Source organism: Pediculus humanus, genomic scaffold (genome assembly GCF_000006295.1).
Source record: "Pediculus humanus corporis 1103172107687 genomic scaffold, whole genome shotgun sequence".
NCBI lineage: Eukaryota > Metazoa > Arthropoda > Insecta > Psocodea > Pediculidae > Pediculus > Pediculus humanus.
Window position 1 is genome coordinate 26,653 of NW_002987294.1, and position 21,356 is coordinate 48,008.

General features: G+C 27.7%; 5 protein-coding genes across 5 annotated transcripts; 1 reads left to right on the plus strand and 4 right to left on the minus strand.

The window, feature by feature from the left end:
* Positions 1–52: 52 nt before the first annotated feature.
* Positions 53–2,373, minus strand: Phum_PHUM300630 (Annexin-B10, putative; the record flags this gene model as incomplete). Its single annotated transcript, XM_002427141.1, has 9 exons — positions 53–121; positions 212–393; positions 489–662; positions 1,163–1,235; positions 1,424–1,503; positions 1,590–1,794; positions 1,875–2,051; positions 2,167–2,216; positions 2,313–2,373. 9 exons carry the CDS (start codon positions 2,371–2,373, stop codon positions 53–55), a joined length of 1,071 nt encoding a protein of 356 aa, XP_002427186.1.
* A 1,374-nt stretch (positions 2,374–3,747) lies between these two features.
* Positions 3,748–5,564, minus strand: Phum_PHUM300640 (uncharacterized protein; the record flags this gene model as incomplete). Its single annotated transcript, XM_002427142.1, has 3 exons — positions 3,748–3,847; positions 4,531–5,147; positions 5,235–5,564. The coding sequence occupies 3 exons, from the start codon at positions 5,562–5,564 to the stop codon at positions 3,748–3,750; spliced, it is 1,047 nt and encodes a 348-aa protein (XP_002427187.1).
* A 1,086-nt stretch (positions 5,565–6,650) lies between these two features.
* Positions 6,651–8,651, plus strand: Phum_PHUM300650 (uncharacterized protein; the record flags this gene model as incomplete). Its single annotated transcript, XM_002427143.1, has 8 exons — positions 6,651–6,904; positions 6,990–7,156; positions 7,254–7,403; positions 7,481–7,641; positions 7,718–7,826; positions 7,890–8,122; positions 8,206–8,327; positions 8,408–8,651. 8 exons carry the CDS (start codon positions 6,651–6,653, stop codon positions 8,649–8,651), a joined length of 1,440 nt encoding a protein of 479 aa, XP_002427188.1.
* Positions 8,652–8,736: 85 nt separating this feature from the next.
* On the minus strand, positions 8,737–9,729 carry Phum_PHUM300660 (tRNA guanine methyltransferase, putative; the record flags this gene model as incomplete). Its single annotated transcript, XM_002427144.1, has 3 exons — positions 8,737–8,982; positions 9,062–9,360; positions 9,627–9,729. The coding sequence occupies 3 exons, from the start codon at positions 9,727–9,729 to the stop codon at positions 8,737–8,739; spliced, it is 648 nt and encodes a 215-aa protein (XP_002427189.1).
* Positions 9,730–10,635: 906 nt separating this feature from the next.
* Positions 10,636–20,823, minus strand: Phum_PHUM300670 (ankyrin repeat-containing protein, putative; the record flags this gene model as incomplete). Its single annotated transcript, XM_002427145.1, has 25 exons — positions 10,636–11,400; positions 12,500–13,204; positions 13,283–13,522; positions 13,595–13,768; positions 13,856–14,115; positions 14,199–14,377; positions 14,500–14,665; positions 14,758–15,004; positions 15,098–15,274; positions 15,358–15,537; positions 15,619–15,829; positions 15,946–16,081; positions 16,158–16,365; positions 16,440–16,515; positions 16,897–17,104; positions 17,201–17,365; positions 17,499–17,775; positions 17,854–18,057; positions 18,148–18,339; positions 18,423–18,521; positions 18,594–18,754; positions 18,841–19,075; positions 19,149–19,280; positions 19,971–20,428; positions 20,670–20,823. 25 exons carry the CDS (start codon positions 20,821–20,823, stop codon positions 10,636–10,638), a joined length of 6,009 nt encoding a protein of 2,002 aa, XP_002427190.1.
* Positions 20,824–21,356: the final 533 nt, after the last annotated feature.

Here is a 21,356-nt window from a genome sequence, read left to right on the forward strand (position 1 = left end):
AATAATTTTAAACTCCATTTTTTTAACAGTAATTAATTTAGTCAATTTAATTTTATTCGTCTTGTGCTTTGGCGTTGATAATTGATAACAATGCTCGTTTGTAATGTCCGTGAGTTTCGCTCTAGAATTAAAAAAAAAATTATTTATTTTTCGAAACAATGGAGAAAATTAAAATGAGAAAATTTTTTTTTTTTTTTTGTTTTTCACGTACTCTCACAGCGCTTTCCAATGTTTTCTCATACAGTCTCTCATATTCGAGTTTAATATTTTCCAAATCAATTTCGCTTCTGCAAACGATTATTCGAATGAGTGTGACGTCATCTGTTCCCATTCCCGCCATGGCCGAATGTAATCGTTTGGCAAAAAATGTCGGAGGATGTTGTACGCACTCGACTAAATAATTATTATTATTATTATTAATTAAAATATGATTCTTAAAAAAAAAAATTTCTCTTTTTATTTTTAAATAAACACACACACACACACACCTGTTGCCAACATGGCTTCCTTCATGTTTCCGGATAATTCATTTTTAATTGCCTGTTCTATCGTACGACCTCCGATATTCTTATACTCTTCGAATATGAGCCTGAGTTGTGGAAAACTTTCGTGTGCGAATATCTTGTTGAAAACTTCTTCGTCCGTTCCTAGTTTTCCCTCGCCTGAAAATTCGTAGTTTGAGGTGTTATTTAAAAATTTAAAAGCTTAAATATTTTGTGCTCCCGACGGTTGATTTTTACCCTTGCAAACAAAAATAAAAATAGTGCCTTTTTTATCAAAATCAATTTATACCTGCATTTGCAAGTTCCTGTGCACTAACTGTTGCTCTTTCAAGGCTGGGCGGTTGGTCATCTTTAACCTAATAAAAAATTAGCATGTCAGCCGTTAAAAAATAATTTTTAATTCAATCATTAACTAAATTCTTACTACTACACACATTTTACTACCGTCGCATGCAATTTCAGCCTACGATCAATTTATTTCTACTACAAACAACGAAAATAATACAATAATAATTTAACTTGATTCAAAGAATTGAACACTGTGCTTATTAATTTAAACAAAATTTGTTAAAAAAGCCAACCGCCCTTAAGACAGAGGAGAGAAAGGAAAAAAAAAAAAAAAAAAAAAAGAAAAGAAATTTAAGCACGAAATACTTAACCGGAAGCGTAAAGTTTCTCAGCCAATTCTCGTGCAGCATCCGGGTCCACGTTGGTCGCGTCTTTACGAACTCCCTACACCGAAAATCAAAACGCTAATAATAGCCGTAACGTCTAATAATTTTAATTTTTTGTAGCAAATATTTAAATGCATAGTGTGGTACTACAGTAAGCAATTATAATGCTACTACGACTAAAAATAAAGCTGCGAGAAATTAAGAATTAAATAAAAATAAAAGAAAATCCGATGATTTTCAACTCACGGTTACGATCAACGTTAAAAAACGGCGAAAATCTCCAGAAGTGTCGCTGCACAAGTGTTCGGCAAACGGCCGATTGTATTCTAAAATAATTAAGTAATTTAAAATTAATTTTAATTAATGGCTACCATTTAAAATTCTCACTCTCATTATTTTTAAAAATACAAACTGGCTTCGTAGCAGTCGACTATTTCTTGAATTTGTTGATTGCTTCGAGAGCAAAGGATTTCGATTAGGCAAGAATCATCCGTGCCTAAACCTTTTATGGCTTTGTTCAGTTGCTTGCACAAATATTCGACAGGAGGTATCATTAGAGCGAGTATTAAGTCTTCGAAATTTCCTCCCAATTCTTTCTTTAAATCTTCCAAAAGATTCTGTTTTGAAAATTTTTATATTTTAAAAAATTAAAAACCAAATTCAACACGGTGTAATTCCCCCTTAAAACTTGACTTACTCGTCCGTATTCTTCGGTGAAAAATTTTGCAATTTCTTGCCTTTGACTATTTGATCTATTTGTTAAAATTCCAATAATGGCTTCTTCATCTGTTCCAAATCCTTTCATGGCTTCCCGTAAAGCTGTACCATCTTCGGCGGCATTGAAATTCGGATAGGGTCTTATGGTAGGTACCGGCTAATAAAACACAAAAAATTTATTAATTTACCGCTTTATTTGCTCAGACATTAAAATATTTTTCAAAAAATACATTATTTACAATTTCGTAAAACCTAAAATTAATTTTTCTTACCGTGTAATCTAAAGCCATTTTCAAACGAACGAAATCTCTTAACCTGAATTCTGATTTTAAAAAAAAAAAAAAACTCTTTTAACTTGATTTTGTTCCTACGTGGTAGGAAATAATACTTTCAAGTAAGAAATCCTAATAATACTGACCGTACCTGAAATTTAAAAAAATAAATAAAATGAGACATATTCTTATGACAATACTTATCATATGCTCGAAAGTTTTATTAGTCATCGATTATGTAAACAACTATGACGTAATTAGGTAAATTTAAATAATTTGTCATAAATGGGACTAAATGCGGTCATTTAGAATGTTGCTTATTTGCTAATTTTTTCTAACCAGGTATTGTAAATAATTAAAAAAAAAAAACAAAACAAAACAAAAAACCTGAATTATAATAAGTACAATGTAATAAAAAAAAATTACCAGAAATTTCTCATATACAAGTATACACGTTTTAACAAATTATTAAGTAGTTTAACAAGGTTAAATTTGTTTTAATAATTTTCAATTTTTCGTTATGAGAATAAACAACGTCGTTATCTATCCGTGCGAACGACATGCTTGAAATGATAACCGTGATTCTATCATAGTCAATTAAATTTTACTCACTCATCCATCTATCTATACGTGAATGAGGTAAATTAAAGCAAAAATGATTGCTCTATAGTAATATAAAAAAAAACGAATCAAAAAGTTTTTGCTCCTGCGAACAAATTAAGTTCAATTCGAAGATTCCAATGAAGAATAAAGACATTGTTGGAGAGTGCATTCAGAAATCTTCAGAAGAAGAAAGACCTACATAATCAAGGCCAGTTTAAAACGGTACAAAATAATAATAAAAAAATTTCTGGTGCGCTAAAAATAAATTATCCAATTCAATGCTTGATGAACGGGCAATAATAATGATAATAGTACTTCGAATTATGTGATTATTGTAAATTTTTAAATAACAAACTTTTTTCCTCTTAAAAATAAATAATTGCGAAACTAAATTTGTAAGCAACGAAATTTTAATTAATAATAATAATAAAAACAAATTCAGCGACGAGAAAGAAATCAAATTATGACGATTTTAATTTGTCCTACTCCCCCCCCCAAAAAAAAAACAAAAAAATGACGTGAAATTAATGACTTACCCTTCAAAGATATTTAAATATATATAAATTGAGCAAAACGAACCAGAAAAATAAAAAAAAACCGAATTTATATAAATTTTTTTTTTCAGCTGCGACGTTACGTTGCGCAATGTTCGGTTGTAACTAACCGAAACATTAAAAATTGCGGCAACGTTGCATGATGAGTTCATCAAATAAAATTAGCGCTAAAACTAAACGAAAGCAAAATTTTCTGTGAATCGCGCAAAAATTGTTAAAACTTTAATTTCTTGAACCGAAAATAAGTAAATTTAAATTTTACGACTTTGAAGTATTGATGGGGAACGACGAGAATAAATTATTTTAAAATAAATAAAATTTCTTTACCTTATACTGAGAAGAAGTGTGAAATCTTCAACTTTCTAGAATCTTCATCTCCTGCGAATACCACGTCATTGTTTTCAGTCAGACATTCTAACGGCGGTTACGACGGTCTAAAGTCTTCCATTTGAAATCCATTTTTGCTACGAAACATGAATACCAGTAAATAACTTTGATTGCATGCTGCGAGTGTAAGATCAGTTCTTGCCTTTTTCTAAAGACTACTGTAATTTGAATTGAAATTTACAATAATTAGTATGTTTTAAAAGACAAAATGTTTAATTTAGACATGGATAGATAAATTTTTTTTTAGTTTAAAAAAAAATTTTAAAGTTAAATTAGAAAACATGAGATGTTACCAAAAAAAAAAAAAAAAAAAGAATATGATTTTGTTTTTATTTGTGTTATTGAGAATAAAAAATTTTTTTAAAACTTACCCTCAATTCATTGATGAGTTCTGAAGATCCTTTAGGTTCCATTTGAATTTTTATTGAATCTTCTTCTTCTTCATTTTCTTTAATATGATTATATTTTTCATCGATAAATTCCTCTTTGACAATGCACTCAACCAAATCAGAAGGACTCCCATCAAATTTTATTATTGGTTCTAACTTTATTTTTTTTATTCTTAAAGAACCTTTATTTCTATTGAATTTCATTAATTTTTTTTCATTCTTTTTCTTCTGAAAATTTACCATTTCATCATCTTCATTTTTCCTCGGTTTAGATTCAATGTAATTTCCATCAATTAAAGAATCATTTGCTTCGGTAATTTCAAGTAAATTTCTAGAAGCACCTGAAAAAATCGGTTTCGGCTCAACGGTAACAGAAGAAGAAGGACACCAGAAGTGAAAGTGAATTAAATTGAGATGAAAATTTTTTAGACTCGAAAACATTGTCTAAATAATTGGTATCTGTTCTGGAGTCTGAAGTAGAAAATAAACAGTCTGGCAAAGCATCTTTGTTAAGGGGGTAAATACCGGTAGTTTTAAATCCATTTCTTCCGTTCACAATTAATGCTGATTTGGTCCAAGCTTTGCAAATTAAAGAACCAACTTGAGAATAAGACAGTTTTAATCCTTCATGCTGTTCAGCCCAAGTCGTACTGACACTCTTAAAATATGTTTTAAATGGACCAAAAAATGATTTACCCAATGGCTGAAGAGCATGTGTAGCGTGAGGAGGTAAGCAAAGAAGACTGACATTATTTTTATCGGCCAATTCCAAAAGAGCAATAGAAGAAACCTTTGAGCAATGGCCATTAAGAATTAAAACATTTCGTCCAGGTGCTACCTGGGGCAAAAAATGTTCAGTAAACCACGTAAGAAATATTTCTGAACTGATATATGCAGACTTAGAATTTATATAAATATTTGAACCATGAGGTAGAGCATCAGAAAATTCAGGTCTTAAATTTTTTACTTTAAAAATCACAGTAGGGGGTAAAAATCTACCTTCTGCCGAGCAACAAACGATAATACTGAGTGGATCTCCTTTTCTGTTCTCGATTAATTTACCATTAATATTTTCATCAGTTTTAGATTTTTCATCTTGAATTTTATTGATAAGTTATAAGCCTGATTCATCAACAGTATATATATTTTGAGGCTTATCATGGAGATCATATTTTTTCATTTCTTCATCTAAAAGATTGTAAAAATGATGTGCTGCATCTTTAGTCAGAGCTTTCCTCCTTGACAATGAAAGGCCTTGTGCTTTTTTTATACTTAAAATACTTAATTCTGGATGCCTACGAAAAAATGCCCAAAGCCAATCATAGCCAGCAATTTTTTTTTCCTTGTTAAACTTATGATCCAGTTTTAAAGCAACAGCAAATTCATAAGCTAAACGACGAACAGTTGCTTGTTCTGGACAAAATCCATCTTGACATAATCTATTAATATATCTAATATATGACATAATATCTTTCTGCTTCCCTAAAAGTTATACCCCCTTGTTTAATTCTTTTAATTGCTTCCTTTAACCTTTCTGAATTCCATTGTCCTCTGGGTTTCACTCCCTCTTTCCGTGTGGGCATTTTAAAAGAACTTTTTCTGCAAAAAAGCATCTTATGATTCCCAATTTAAAAAAAAAAAGATCATCAAAGACTATCAAGCCATTTTGGAAATGTAAATAAACATTATATTTTGACATGTATAAAAAATACTTAAAAGCATTGATTTGAAAATGGGCTAAGAACTTAACATTTCAATTAGGAAATATAATATTTAAAAATTTTATACTCACGTCACATTAATAAATAATCTAATAAATAATTAATAAATAAAAACATGTAAAACGCAAACCCACCAAAAAAAAAAAACAATCAAATTTCAAAACGCATTCATTCTGCGCAGTCTGGTGACAAATAATAGAATTAAAAATGCAAGACATCCATTTAGTATTGGGCCCCATAAAAAAAATTTCAAAAATTTTTTTTGAGGGTACCCCTCACATAAAATCTTCTTTAAAATTACAATCTATTAAATTTCTTTAATACAATAAATAAAATATATTAAAATTTATTAAAGAATAATAAATTTGATTGTTAATGATGTTAATGTTGCAGAAGGTACATCTTTTGCAGAAACTGCAGCCATTTTGTTAAAATGCTGATTTTAGAATAATAATAATATCATAAAAAAAAAAAAAAATTTACCCAAATTATTTTTTATTCTTTTGAAAACAAACACACAATTTTTTCAGTTTGAACAAATATATATAATTGATAATTTTTTCCGTTAAATAAATAAATAATAAATTACCTGTGACAGAAAGTTTTTTCAAGTCTCAAATCTTCTCTCAACATTTTTTAAAATTTATTTCTCATGAGTAGAGGGACAGTTTTTTTTTTTTTTTTATTAAAAAAAATAAGAAGTATTAATGAATTTTACATAAGTTATAATATATTATTATGCAGGTATGAATGAAAAAAAATTATTGATAATAATATTAGTCATCAAAGTGTGTTTATGTTCTTATAATTATTCACCATCTTATACCTTAATGTGGAATGCAAAAGGTAAGATTTCCGGTAACAACAAAACAATTTTAAATCAATTAAATTCGGAAAATGTGATGATAAATCCTTGTTTAGAAAAATTTTCACAAATTATTAAACCTTTCATAAATTATTCCGTCGGAAAAACTAAAAAAAAAATTAAAGATGTTTCAGTTAGAGTTCCAACAAATATTTCCATAACTGATTTTCCGGGGGAAAATTTTATTGAATTAAACGAAAGAGAATCAAAAATTCAAAAGTGAGTATTTATTAATATTATTATTCACCTATACCTTAAATTTTTTATAAAAATTTTTTAAATATTTTAGAAAAGAAAAATCAAGATTTCAAGATTTGTCAAATTCTATAAAATTTATTCCAGTTGAATTGATGACGAAAAATCAAATAGAAAATGATAATTTTAATGAGAAAATTTCTTGGCATAAAATTATTAATTCTACTTTTAAAAATACCGACAAATCAAATAAAACTAATTTAAATTATGGAAAACGTAAAAAGCGTAAAAAAAAATTTTTTTTTTTTTTTTTTTGACAGTTTTAATTTCGTTTTTATTCCAATAAATCTAAATTTTCTTTTTTTTTTTCAAGTATTAAATTTATTCACGGTAGTTAATTTCGAAAATGGAAAATGCACTCATGATGACGTAGAAGGAATATGTCTCCATGAAATAGAATGTGAAAAAAAAAAAGGAAAATTTAAAGAAACCTGTGCTGAGGGTTTCGGTGTTTGTTGTTACGGTAAGAATTATGAAATATATAAAATTTCTTCCAAAATTTTGTTTTTTTTTTTTAAATAATACTAATTTAAAAAACAGTTGAAAAAACTTGCGGAGATCACACGGGTGAAAATTCAACGTATTTTGTTAATGAGGGATTCCCCGAACCTTCAACAATGGCTCCTATGTTATGTACGTTAACTTTAGATAAAATTAATTCTCAAGTAACACAATTAAGATTAGATTTTTTATTGTTTGAGGTAAGTATTTATAAAATTTCCATTTAAAAAAAAATTCGAACAGTAAATAAAATTTTTAAATTGCGATTTTATATAGATTCGTAATCCAACGAATGGAACTTGTCTCGAAGATAGATTAATCATTACCGGGCAAAATTTAAATAATATCATACCTGAAATATGTGGCATGAATACCGGACAGCACCGTAAGTTAATTATTAAATATTACAAATGATAATATAAATAATTATTAATTTAATTGATTACAGTTTACGTAGAAGTTAACGATTCTGATGGTCCCTTCAATATAAATATTTTAACCATGGGTGAATATTTTTCAAGAAGTTTTCGAATAAAAATAACACAATTAAAAATGGGAGATGAATTAGTATCCCCAAGAAATTGTTTACAATATTACACGAATCCCAACGGATTCGTTCAATCGTTTAATTATCGTAAATACTATTTGGAAGACTTTGGCAAACATAATAATGGCTATTTCGTAAGAGATTTACAAAACCTTTATGAATATTTTAAATGTTTAACAGAAGTAATATGTACAAAATCTTTTAATTTTTATTACAGAATAATTTAAATTACGTTATATGTATTAAAAAAAATAAAAACGTATGTTCCATATCTTATGAAAACGTGGAAATAGAATCTCCAATACCTTCTTTTCAATTGTTAAATGTAGATGAATGTCTGTATTTTAAATAAATTATTTATTTTGAATTTAATTCATTTTTAAAATATTAATTTATTATTGATTTGCAGATGAAGAAAGACTTATACCACCCATGCAAGCCGGAATGGAAACATTTAATTGTCCAAATGATTATATTATTATAGGAGGAATGCGTTTGTGTGGTGAAAAATTAAATGATGCTTCGATTAATTTGGATTTTTCTCAAAATTATCCAGTGACAGATACAAGTAATGGTCCTTATATTTTACAAATAAGAACAGATGAAGCAACAACTGGAAGAGGTTTTACTTTGACATATCGACAAAATGTATGCATTAATTAATTTCCCTGATTTAATGCTAAATGTAGTACATAAAATTCTAACCTAACCATAGAACATTAATAAATTAATTAAATAAAGTAAATAGTCAAAGTTTCATTTTATTTTCATTCATTAAATAAGGATCACTAATTCTTCTGTAAACTGCTAAAAATTTTTCACCATTGTTTCTAGTAACTTTTTGCCCTTCTTCACTACTTTGATATAATTTATCTATCACAGGATCATTATCGATTTCTTCTCTAGTTAAAGCAACAAAAAGAGGATGATTATCGAAATGCTTAACCATCCATTCATGAAGATCTAGTACATCTGTTACTGTATATACAACACCCTTAAATAAAAATTTCAATTATAAGAAGGTTTAAATTTCGATTGATGGTTATGAAAATACAAATAAGGTAAAATCTTACTCCCTCTTTCAAAACATAAGCATACTCTGCTAAAAGGCTGTCATTTATAATTCTCCATCTATGTTTTGATTTTTTGAAATGTGGATCAGGATATAGAAAAAACATTTTTGTCAATTGTCCTTTTTTAAAATAATTTGGTAAATATTTCATTGCATTCGATCTAACACAAGCAATATTTTCATATTTTCCAGGATACTGAGATCTTAGAGCAGCTATTTTACTTATAACATAATCCGATACTTTAACTCTAATTTCCATACCCAGCATTAGTACATCTGGGAATAATGGAGATAGGGTAACTGCAATAAAAGTTTTTTTATTTTAATTTAATAAAAAAATCATTAAAAAATTTTACAACTTGAGGAACTCTTTCATTTAATTTTTTCAAAAAATTACTTAATAGAGTTCCGATAAAAAATTTATATGTGTATGCATGAATTACTTTGTTAAAATAATGTTAAACATAAGTATAAACAGATAAATTTAATGTGTGTAATTATTCAGTGCTATTCACTTGTATTAATGATTTTTTTATTAAAATTAATTTTAATTTATCATAACTTACCTAATAAACCTCCATAGCCACATCCAATATCAGCAAATTGAACTTCTTTATTGGTAAGAGATTCATTTCCAAAAAATGAAGGGTACAAATCAGACCATTTCATTTTTTCCGGTGATAAGGGGCTAAAAAAAAAAAAAGGAAAAATAATTTAATAAAAATCATTAAAAAATATGATTACAATAATTTTTTTTATAAAAAATTATTAGTAACTAAAATACTTACTATTCAATGCAATGATCAGCTATTGGGTTAGAATGTGCCCTTTGACGATAATACTTTTTTTGAGGTAAATTCATGATTTATTTTTTATATGTCATGTAAAACAAAAACTAAATTTCAAACTAATGCAAAACTCCAAATTCTAATGTTTTGGATTACACAATTCACAGTCAAGTTAAACAAGCCAAAACCTCGCCATTACGAAATAAGTTAAAATTCAAATATTTAAAAAAATTAATATTAACGATAAAAAAAGTATTTAAAAAATAACTTTTAATTAAGTTTTTCTATTTAAATAAATTATTATTAAATCTCAAATTAATATAATAACTCTACAATAGAATTTTTTAACGGTGACGATTTTTATTTTCAACAGTTGGCAACATTTATTTTCGAAAATTTTTGAACGTTTGACTAATGGATTGACCTTATGAAAAAAAAATTATTTAACTTTAATTATTTAAAAAATTAAAAATTAAAATGGTAAGGACTGTTAAAAAAAAATTATAATCTATTCTTAAAATAAAATATTAATCATATTAGTTCTATATTACCTATTATTAAAGTACATAAAGTGCATTTCCAGTAATTTTTTATTTTATTAAGTCATTTTCCTATTAAAATACTAATTTTTTTTTGTGTACTAAATTTTAGTAAATAATTAATTATTATTGCTCGAGGAAAAGCGTGTTTGTTGTTACAAACTAAACAGTCGGAATAAAATGTGTGTCAATTAAAAATGTACTTTACTTTACATTTAAATAACAATTATTCCTATTTTCAGATAATTTCATAATTTTTTTTTACTAATACTTTTTGGAATACATGGTAAAGAAGTGGAAATACTTTGTTTATTGTCACTAAAATTTTTACTAGTATAACAAATTTGAGTTTCTTCAGGTATTAAACATCGATCCGAACCGGAAGACCTGAGAAACCTCATCAATGGTATATTTTCATCATAATTTTTATCAATTTTTCCATCAAATTCCATAACGGTTTCTCTATTGACATATTTTTTATTTCCGGATAAGGGTTTTATTTCTATTTCATTATGATATTTATCCGTACCGGAAACGGGAGTTATTAAAAGACTCGGCGAAGCATTTATTTGTTTTTCACAAAAACTTCGTCTTTTCAATGAGGGAAAACGAAACAAAGTTTTAGACCGTGGAAAATCTCCATCGTGTTTCGGACTAAACAATCCAAATTTTTTCGATGGAGATTGAGACTCTCCCGACTCTTTTTCCAATAATAACAATTGTTCGTTTAATTTAATTTCAAACGACCTTTCGGGTACTCTTAAACTATCCTTATTATTATCTTTATAACTTTCCTGTCGCGAATACATTCCTTTTAAAAAGGTTTTACGGTGTTGTATCGGAGTTCCACATTCTGAGCTTCCAGGACTGATATCTTCCATAGTGTTAACCACAGTAGGTGCTCGACCCGACGATGAAAGTTGAAAAAAAACAACGGATGTGTCTTTCGTACATTTTTCTCCTCCCATATCATCGTTTTCAAAAACTGTCGGCAAGGGAACAAAACACAGAAACTAATAAATTATCACCTCCTAAATAATAATAATTATTAATAAATAAAAGCAAAAAATAATAATAAATAAATAAATAAAAAAAAAAAAAGCACAATAAATATTGTGTGTGTGTGTGTGTGTTAATAAGTTTTGTCGAATCGCATAAAAATATAATTTTTAAAAAAATATTTATATATAAGTATAATACTTTTATAATATTCTATTAATTTAAATATATATATATAAGCATTAAAATAAATAATATTATTTATAAAAAAAAATTAATTTATAAACAAAAAAAAGTAAGTGTAAGCTCTTTTACAAAATTAATTATTTAAACACCAAACCATTCAAAAAGGCACAAAGCTTATCAAACCTTTTTCTTATTCTTCCTTTTTCTAATTTATTATTATTATTATTATTATTATTATTATTACTTGTTAGTTATTGCTACTGTATTCATAATATACAGGTTTTAGTATTTTTTTTTTTTTTGTGAAATACTACCAAACAAAATTCTACATGAAGTCATATCCATTTATACTCCAACTACTTATTATAAAAATATTATTTTTTTATTTATTTATTTACCAATTAATAAATAAATTATTATTATTATTATTTACTTTAATGTATTGAATTAAGTGTGTGGTTAAATATGAGCTCAAGAGTGCATTTTTATTTCAAATTATGAATTGTTCGCACATATATATATATTGAAAGTATTAAAAAAAATTTATATATATATCGATATAAATAATATATAAAAAACTAAAAACTACAAACATGTTTATACTGATTGTGTTATCATACATTGATTATTAATTAGTCGCGGTTAATTTAAATAATCTATAAATAAAGCAATTACAGAATTTAAAAAAAAAAAAAAATTCAAATTACAATTGGAAAAAAAATATTTTATAAATGAATTAATGAATCATTACTGTAATTGTACGTTTAAAAAAAATTATTATTATTATTATTATTTTTTTTTTTTTTGTTTTGATATTTTGTTATTGATCATGCTTGCATGCGTGTAAGAGTTTGGCTTTTTTTTTTTTTGTAAACACCCATTTGTTCACATTGTAAATATATTTTTCTTTTTCTTTAGAATCGATACTTCCGATTTATTATCGATAAATTCCGAATCTGAAGGATCTTGGTTTTTATTATTATTATTATTATTATTTTGATTATCGCGATTTTCCGATTTATCCTGACCAGGATCGAGATTTTTCCGATTCGGAGAAGGATTCGGTGGAAAAGAATCGTTTGATTTATTCGAATCCGTTTTCGAACCGTTATCGGGCGAAGGAGGTTTTACAAAAGAATCCGATTCAATTTTCTTTTTTTCCGCGTAAGAAGGGGTTTGAGTTTGAGCATCCATCACGTTATCTTTGTAGTAGTGAACCTGTTTTTCTTTCGACGTTGACGGTTCGTTTCCATTCGTTAAATTTTTAGATTTTTTAGGGTATCTCAGGTACAAAGCCGAGGTGTGAATTCCTTTCACGGGTTTGGGTTTGTCGAAAGAAGTATCGGATTCCTCTGAATTATTATTATTATTATTATTATTATTATTTTCTTGTACGGACAAAGATGAATTTTTCGTTTTATCGTTATTTAATTTTTTTCGAGTCTTCGAATTTACAACATGTGGGGATTCCGAAAGCTCTGCATGCGGTTCATATGCAACTTCTTGTATTAGTTTTTCATATTTTTTGGGTAACTCACCTCCTACTTCACCTGATTCTCCGAGTACGTCTTCGCAAGCTTCTTCGTTTAATGTCTGAAGAGCACCGCAAATCATTTGATCTTCCATAGTAACCTGATAACGTACGTGTACATTTTGTAAAAAGTGAAATTATTATTAAACAACAAATAAAAGAAGTTTGTCAATATTTACCTGATTCTCTACGGTAATGGATTTCGTAGATGGTCTTCTTAAATCTTTTTCGTGGTCTGCTAATGGCTTCAAACTATCGCGACTTTTGTCCGAAGAAAAGGATTTGTTTTTAGATATGAGAAATCGAACGTTTTTAACTCCGGCTTCTTCGGTTTGAGTAACATAAGATAATTCGTGCTCTCTCAGAGAAATAATCAATACTTTAAACATTTCCCAATCGCCAAAATTCATTTGCAAAACCTTTAAACCAAAAATTAAATTAATTAAAAAATTAAAAACCTTCTGTAAATAATAAAAAAAAAAAAAATGAACCTTTTTTAATTCATCCATATCACAATGTAATAAAACTTTTCCATTTATATTATTACTTTTTATCACAGAAATATATTTTGAGGCACTACTGGCATCCATATCTTGCATTTTTTGTATCAAGTCGCAAATCCCGTCAACCGTTCTTTGAGACAATTTTTGTTCAAACATTTCACTCTGTAAGAATACGAAAGAATTTCCAAAAGTTAAAAAATGCTAAAAATTAGAGAGGAGGTCTATAATTTAAGCGTGTTCGAACTTAACCGGAAGAGATGTTGTGGCAGAAATCGGTGCCTGACACGGAAAAGGCTCCGAATGATGCGTTACCAAACATCTTTGACAATAAATATCCGGACAAATAGGCATGGCCGCCGAGTGATAATTATTCATTCTATTCAAGGGAATCCTTAAATTTTCCTTAGGTAAAACCCAATCGTTTCCCTTCCAAAGAGGTTTTTGATTCCTCGCATTCGGATATTGATTCAAAAATGGCGATCCACTCCATCTACCTTCTTGAGCATCTTCTACGAATATTTACACATAAATTGATATTAATCCACTTAATATTTCAAAATCCTGATAAAATTTAACCTCTTTGATTTTATACCTTTTATAACTTTTTTTATGTAAGGATCTAGATTGATTGTGAAGGGTAGGAAAATTTTTAAATCTCCCAATAAAAGATTGCTTCTATGATAGGATAAAAAAATATCAAATTTTTTTTCATCTTTATCTCTTTCTAACAACGGCTCCATTTCCTTATTGACTGGAATTTTCGGACGAACTCTGGAAAAATAAACAAACTCACTTTTAAACTTAATTTTCTCCAAATGATTTGTAATAAATTATTTTATATAATTATTATTATTATTATTATTAGTAATTAAATAATTTTTTTTTTTATTTACTCATCGTATATTGATTTCAACGATATTTGATCATCCAAAGTGTCTTCGTTTAATTCGTAAAACCAAATTATCCAAGATGTTCTGTAAGGCCATTGTTCGGTTATGTTTATCCAAACGGCTAAATGATACCAATTAAAATCCATATGAAATGCTTTTAACAAACGACCTGAAAATTAAAAAATTTTTTCTTTTATTAAGCGTATTAGCGTACATTTTGTCTTTAAAAAAAAAAAAAAAAAAAAAAAAAAACCTGTTTACCTGTCACGTAAACAACGTTAAGAAGTCTTCGCATACTCCTCGGGTTAACATCGCTGAAATAATCATCCGTTAGAAGCATTTTAGTCAGATCTTGAGCCCCCCCAATTTTATTTAAATTGCTACCTATGCTACTGGCAACACTGTCACTTGATTTTAATTTTCTAGAACTTCTTTTTGTTGATGGTATTTTTAATTTTTCCATACTAGTATTAAATGTCGATTCGGAAGATAATCGTCGTGCAGCAAACTGAAAAAAATTTCATAATTAATAAGATTAATTTTATTTATTTATTTATTTTTTTTTTAAAATAATAATAGAGCGAGTAAATTGACGTAATACACTTAAATCCTCCGTTATTTCGTGATTTAATCGTTTGCTGGCTGCATTTTGGGCAATTTTAACTTTTCTTAAGGCAGAATTGGCAAGATAAAAAGGTAAATGAACCATATTTCGAAGGTATTCGTGGCCTCCGATGCTAGAATCGGATAAAAGTTTTCTACTGTTTAATTCCACAGCCTGTAAAAATCACAAGTTATCTCATGTTAAAATGACACTTTCAAAAATAATAATAATATACTTTTTATAAAAAAAAAAAAAACCTTTGAAACGATATGAGGATCAATGGCTAGTATGACTATAAATGGTGAATCCGCATCGGAAAACAAAACGTGAACTGCATCTAAAATCATTAAAACTTTATCCTGTCCGCACGAATCCAATCCATTAACGATAACAACCAATCTCGTTTGTTGTTTTGTAAAACTATCCAAACACTTTACCTAAAAAAAAAAAAAAAAAAATAATTTTTTTCAGTAACAACAATCAGTTCTAAAAATACGGTAATGTAATTTAAAACTCACCATCTCCGACATTAAGGTAACTTCTCCTTTTAAGGCTTGTAAAAAACCTTCCGATTTCAAGGTTTCCAACCGTGCGATTGTCTTTCTCAATTGTCGCCTTTGTGAAAAAACTAAAACTGCCAACAAATGACCGATTGTGTACAAATTTGCAACTAAACCGATTGACAATAGAGTTCCAATTACTATTAATATTATTTTTAATGATGTATCGCTTAAATAATTTTCTCTGGAAAAAAAAAAAAAAAAAAATCATCATTTCAATTAAAAATACAACAAGTTAAATTATTGAAATAATAATAATTTTAATACATTTTTTTTCCCATTTACCTTTCGTATGAAAATAAATTAAAGTAAATAGCCAATAAACAAATTTCAATAAGTAATAGAAAAAAACCGATTTCGAAAATAACAATATGCGGAATACAACAAGCTTTTCTCCAACGTCTCGGAGCTGTAGCTTTTACTACAAAAAAAAAAAAAAAAAAAATTGTAAATCAAATAAATTTTTCAACCGAGAAATACAAATAAAAATTATTTACAAGGTTTTGGACGAAATGCTCTGTACATTCTCGTGGATAAAACTCCGTAATCTTTTTCTATAGAATCGTACAAAGAGCCCAACATGACGACTACGGAATTTTCACTGTCGGTAGTTGAACTAATTTTTGTGTGATCGCTAAAATTAAATCTAATGGGTTGTACTCTGGAATCATTCCACTGAGATCCAGGGGGATGGCAAAATATTACCTGAAAAACCGACGGCATTGATTATTTTAATTCAAGTTAAAATTAATTAAAGTAATTTATATAATTTTACTAACTTGCATTATTAATCTGTAAGAATTAATGCGACGAGCGACAGAAATTCCAACTTGGTAAGGCCATTGCCAATCGTACCTAAATAAATTTAAAAAAAAATTAATTTAATTAAATTTAAAATTAAAATCCATAAATACATATCTGTTAAACTAAATCCGTAAAAAAAAAAAAAAACATTTAATGCTAGTACGATAAACATATATAATTTTTAATAAAAAGAAATGAATGGCGGGGGAGGGGGGGGGCAAATATTTAAAAGGAAATAAACAACATCAAACAACGGCCTTTTAGAAAGAAATTTACCTGGTATATAATCTACTTATTAAAGACCTGCATAATAAAAAATAATTGCTTTGATAAGGATAAAAAAAAAATTAAAACTTTTAAACTAGGATTTTTGTTTTCTTTTTTTTTTTTTTTTTTGATAATAAAAACTCACTATTATAAACTCATGTTTACCTTTTTCCACAGCACCATAAAATTATAAAAAATATAAGTATAAAAAAAAATGAAGAGGTTAGCGATATGACACCGGCCAACCAAGAACACGAAGCTAAAGCGACAATTACTGCAAAAACTACAGTTAAATGAAATACTGTGATAACCAACAGACTAGATAATTTAAACGAAGGATCTACCCATTGGCGTGCAAAATTTTTCATTTCCTCTGCGAACGAAAAAGAAAAAAATTAATTAGTTAATATAATAATAATAATATTTTTTGTTTAAATTATATCTCCTCGCATTGATTACAAACAATAACCTTTTAATTTGTTTAATAAAAAGGATTTACCACTACCCCATTTAGCATAGAGGCCAACGGTGATGGGCATTGAAAGAGATGGTTCGGATAAAATATCCGCCAAAGCGCTACTATACAAATCATAGCCCAACATATTTTCATTATCCTCGTTCGTATTCAAACGACCTTAAACATAATTAAATGAAAACCGATTTCAAGGGAAATTAGTTGAATAATTTGTAATTGCTCTTTTTTTTTTTTTTTTTTTTTTTTTTTTTTTTACTCCAAATTACATTTTCATCAGCTTTTATATGCTTACGAGCTCCGAAAATTTGCCCCAAAATTGTTTTTTGCTGATTGATGTCTATGTTATACGGAGTTTCTCCATTTCTATTCGGCCTGTACAACAATTGACTGTTTCTCGGATTCCGCAAAAGTATTTCCACTATTTTTTTAGATCTTGCTCTCATGGCTATGTGAAGAACGGTATCTCCTTTCTTATCGGTGACGGAAACTTTGGCTTTTTTATCTAATAATAATTGAACTATTTCCGCATTACGAGATCGTACGGCTCGCAACAGAGCAGTATCTCCATCCTTTAAAAAAAAAAATATTTTTTTATTTAAAAAAAAAAAAATTTTAATCGGCAAAATATTAATTTGTATGAAACCTACTTTTGTTGTTACTTCAAGGTCTGGATTAGCACTCAAAATTAACTTTACCAGGGGTGCATTCCCCTTTTCCACTGCCGTATACAAAGCTGTCTTTTTATCTTTTCCGGGTGTGTCGACATCGACATACTTCTTCAACAAAGCTTCGACAACTCCCCGATGACCTCCTTTAACGGCTAGAATTAGATTCGTATCACCCGACCGATCCTTCAATTTCATTTTTAGATTTTAATATTTCATTATAATAGAAAATCTATGGAATTTTAAAATAAATTTTTTTTTTTTTTTTTTTTTTACCTGTACATTAATATAGGCACCCGCAGCTAATAAGGCAACAACAATATCGTAATGACCTTCTTTACAAGCCAATGCCAAAGCGGTATATCCATCTTTGTCTAAAGCATTCACGTTAGGTTTATGCTCTAGTAGTAAACCTACAACTTCGGCGTAGTTGCCGGCAGCTGCTACGATAAGTGGAGTCCACGAATACTAACCGAACAATGTTAAAACAAATATAATTAACTGCAGCAAATAAAATTTTATAAAAAAATAAGACATTTTTCATTATTTACCATTCCCGAAGCATCTGCATTCGCGCCGGCTTTAAGTAACATGTCCACGATCTCGACGTATCCCTTCCGACATGCCCAAATGAGTGCTGTCGTGCCATACTGTAAAATAATATTAAATTAAAATCAGACAAATATATTAATGAAATTATTTTAATATTAAAATTTACTTACTTTATCACCCTTGTTTACTTTTGCAGAGTTTTGCAATAATATTTTAACTATATTTGCGTGTCCCCGTCCGCTTGCCCAATGTATGGAAGATATGTGATAATTATCGTGAGCGTTCACGTCGGCTCCCCTCTCGACAAGTAATTCCACTACCTGGGTATGACCTGATATAATAAAAGTAAACAATCGAATTAATTTTGAGGAAAAATAGGTTTAAAGTTTAAAAATGAACGTGAAACATGGTTTTTACCTTTATACGATGCCCATAATAACGCTGTCCAACTTCCCATGTCTCTGTGATCGACATCTGCTCCATGATCGAGTAATTCTTTGCAGATATCATACCAACCTTCTTTAGCCGCACAAAGTAAAGCCGTCCAATTGTCATCGTCTTCGGCGTTAACGTCAGCCCCATAATCTATTAGATCTTTAACGAAATCAAGTTTTCCTTTTGTAGCAGCATAAATTAAAGCAGTGCTCCGATTCTAAAAATCGAAAAAATCTCATATTAAAAAATGAAATAAAAAATCAAAATTTCCTTTATGATTTTGTTTTCACCTCATCCCTATCGTCAACTTGTGATTTTTTTTCATTTAAAAAACTTCTTAGTTCGGTTACATTATCATCTTCTATGTAAGTTGCAAGAGAACGATATGACAGCGACACCATGGAGTCACTTTTAAGTAAATTCTAAAAGTAAAAAAGAATCACTTTTGTTAATACACACAGGTTGCATTAAAATACATTTAAGAAAACCTATAATTTTAAAAAATTTAAAAAAAAAAAATAAAATCAGAAAAAAAATTATTTTTTTAAAGCAAATTAAAAAATGTTAAATTATGCCAAATTATTTAATACTATTTTTAATAATAACAATTATTATGTAAAATTAATTTTTAGAATAAAAAAAAAAAAAATGATGTTATACAAAAAGCATTAAAAAAAATTTTTTTTTTTTTTTTTGCATATGAGAAAACTCACTCACGTTATGTATATATATATATATTAATACCTGAAAAATATCAAAAATTTTTTTTTTTTTATATATAGTAAATAACAATTTCAATTTAAACAAAAATAAAAAAACTGATTCCGTCATAAACACATCATTTTAAAAATTAAAATATTGAAAAACGCTTATAAAAAAAAAAAAAGTTGATTATTTTGTAATAAAAAAATGAATAAGCACACACTTGTAAATTTAAACACAACTCAAATCTTACTTAAGTTCTTTTTTTATTATTATTATTATTATTATTAAAAATAATAAAACATGTTTTCATATGTATATTATTGTAGCACAGGCTTTGTGTGTAAGGTTACAGACGTTATTATTTTGCCGATTAGTAAGGCCAGAACTCATAAATATAAGAAACTGACCGTTTGTGACAATTTCCTCAGTCCGAAACTTATTTTTCGTCCGGTAAAATTTCCAGAACTCGAATCGAAACTAATCGTCGGCACGGATATGTTTTGAATTTGATTGTAAAAAGAAGAGAGTCCTTCGTTTAATATTCCCGAATAATTTCCCGGAAGGAATGACATTCTTCTTTTCGGATATGACGACGTTTCCGATTCTTCGGATCCGTGAGGAAGTGACATTCCTCTGGGACGTAAATTTCTCTCTCCATTATCATCACCAATTGATTGTTCGATTCCTGATGGACTTTCGCTAATTAACGATATCGATCTCTGATGGGTAAACCTTTTTCTTCTACCTTTCAAATCATCCCCGTCATTTTTATCAACGTCGTTTGATATTATTCCTACATTCGTTTCTTCTTTTTCCACGGGTAAAACTCCATTTTCTTCTCGTAAATTCCCTTCTCCGAATTCACCTTGGAAATTTATAATTATATCCAAAAATTACATTGAAACGGAAACGAAATAATATAAATTACTCGAATTATAATTATTATTATTATTATTATGTGCGCTCGCGTGGGACACAACAATTTTCAAATGCGCAAATTTTTATATTAAGTAAATCTCCATTTGAATCCATTTTATTTAATTTAATAAAAAATTTTTTAATTTTTTAATTTGTAAATCAAATTATCCAATTCTTAATTTTCTCACCTTCTCCTCTTTCGAGCTCTTGTTGACAACCTTTTGTAAATTCTGTTAAATCAAATGTCGGTTGCTGGAGAAGAATTTTCGTACGGTTTAAAGGTTTCCCAGTTTTTTTCCCATTTAATTTGTCTGCCTCCAATAAAACCCCACATTTTTCCATTTTTTCATAGTTTTTTAATTTTTTAATTTAAATTTACTGATTTTTCGTTTAAACAAATAAAAAAAAAAAAATATTTAATAAATTTCACTTTTAAAACCCTTTTTTTTTTTTTTTTTTGAAAATTTTTTATTTTTTATTGTGTTTCTGATAAAATTTAATTTCAATTTGATATTTTCAATTAAATTTCGTACAACAGAATTTTTTCAACATTTTCGATTGTAAACAATTTCTCACGTTTTGATACGGCTAAAAAAAAAAAAACTACAATATCAAAAAACCAAAAAAAAAAAAAATTTATAAACAAATTTTCTTGAAAACAATTTTTAAAAAAATTTCTTATAAAGTAACGTTACAAAAATTTTCCGTTACCTCACGATGACAATAGATAATACCTGTTTAAATAACCTAAAAAAAAAAAAAAAAATTTAACTCCCCACACACACAATTTTTCTTTAAAAAAAAAAAAAAAAAAAAATTCTTTCGAAATCAAAATTAATTTTAAAATTTTAACGTTTTTTTTCCCCTTTTTTTTT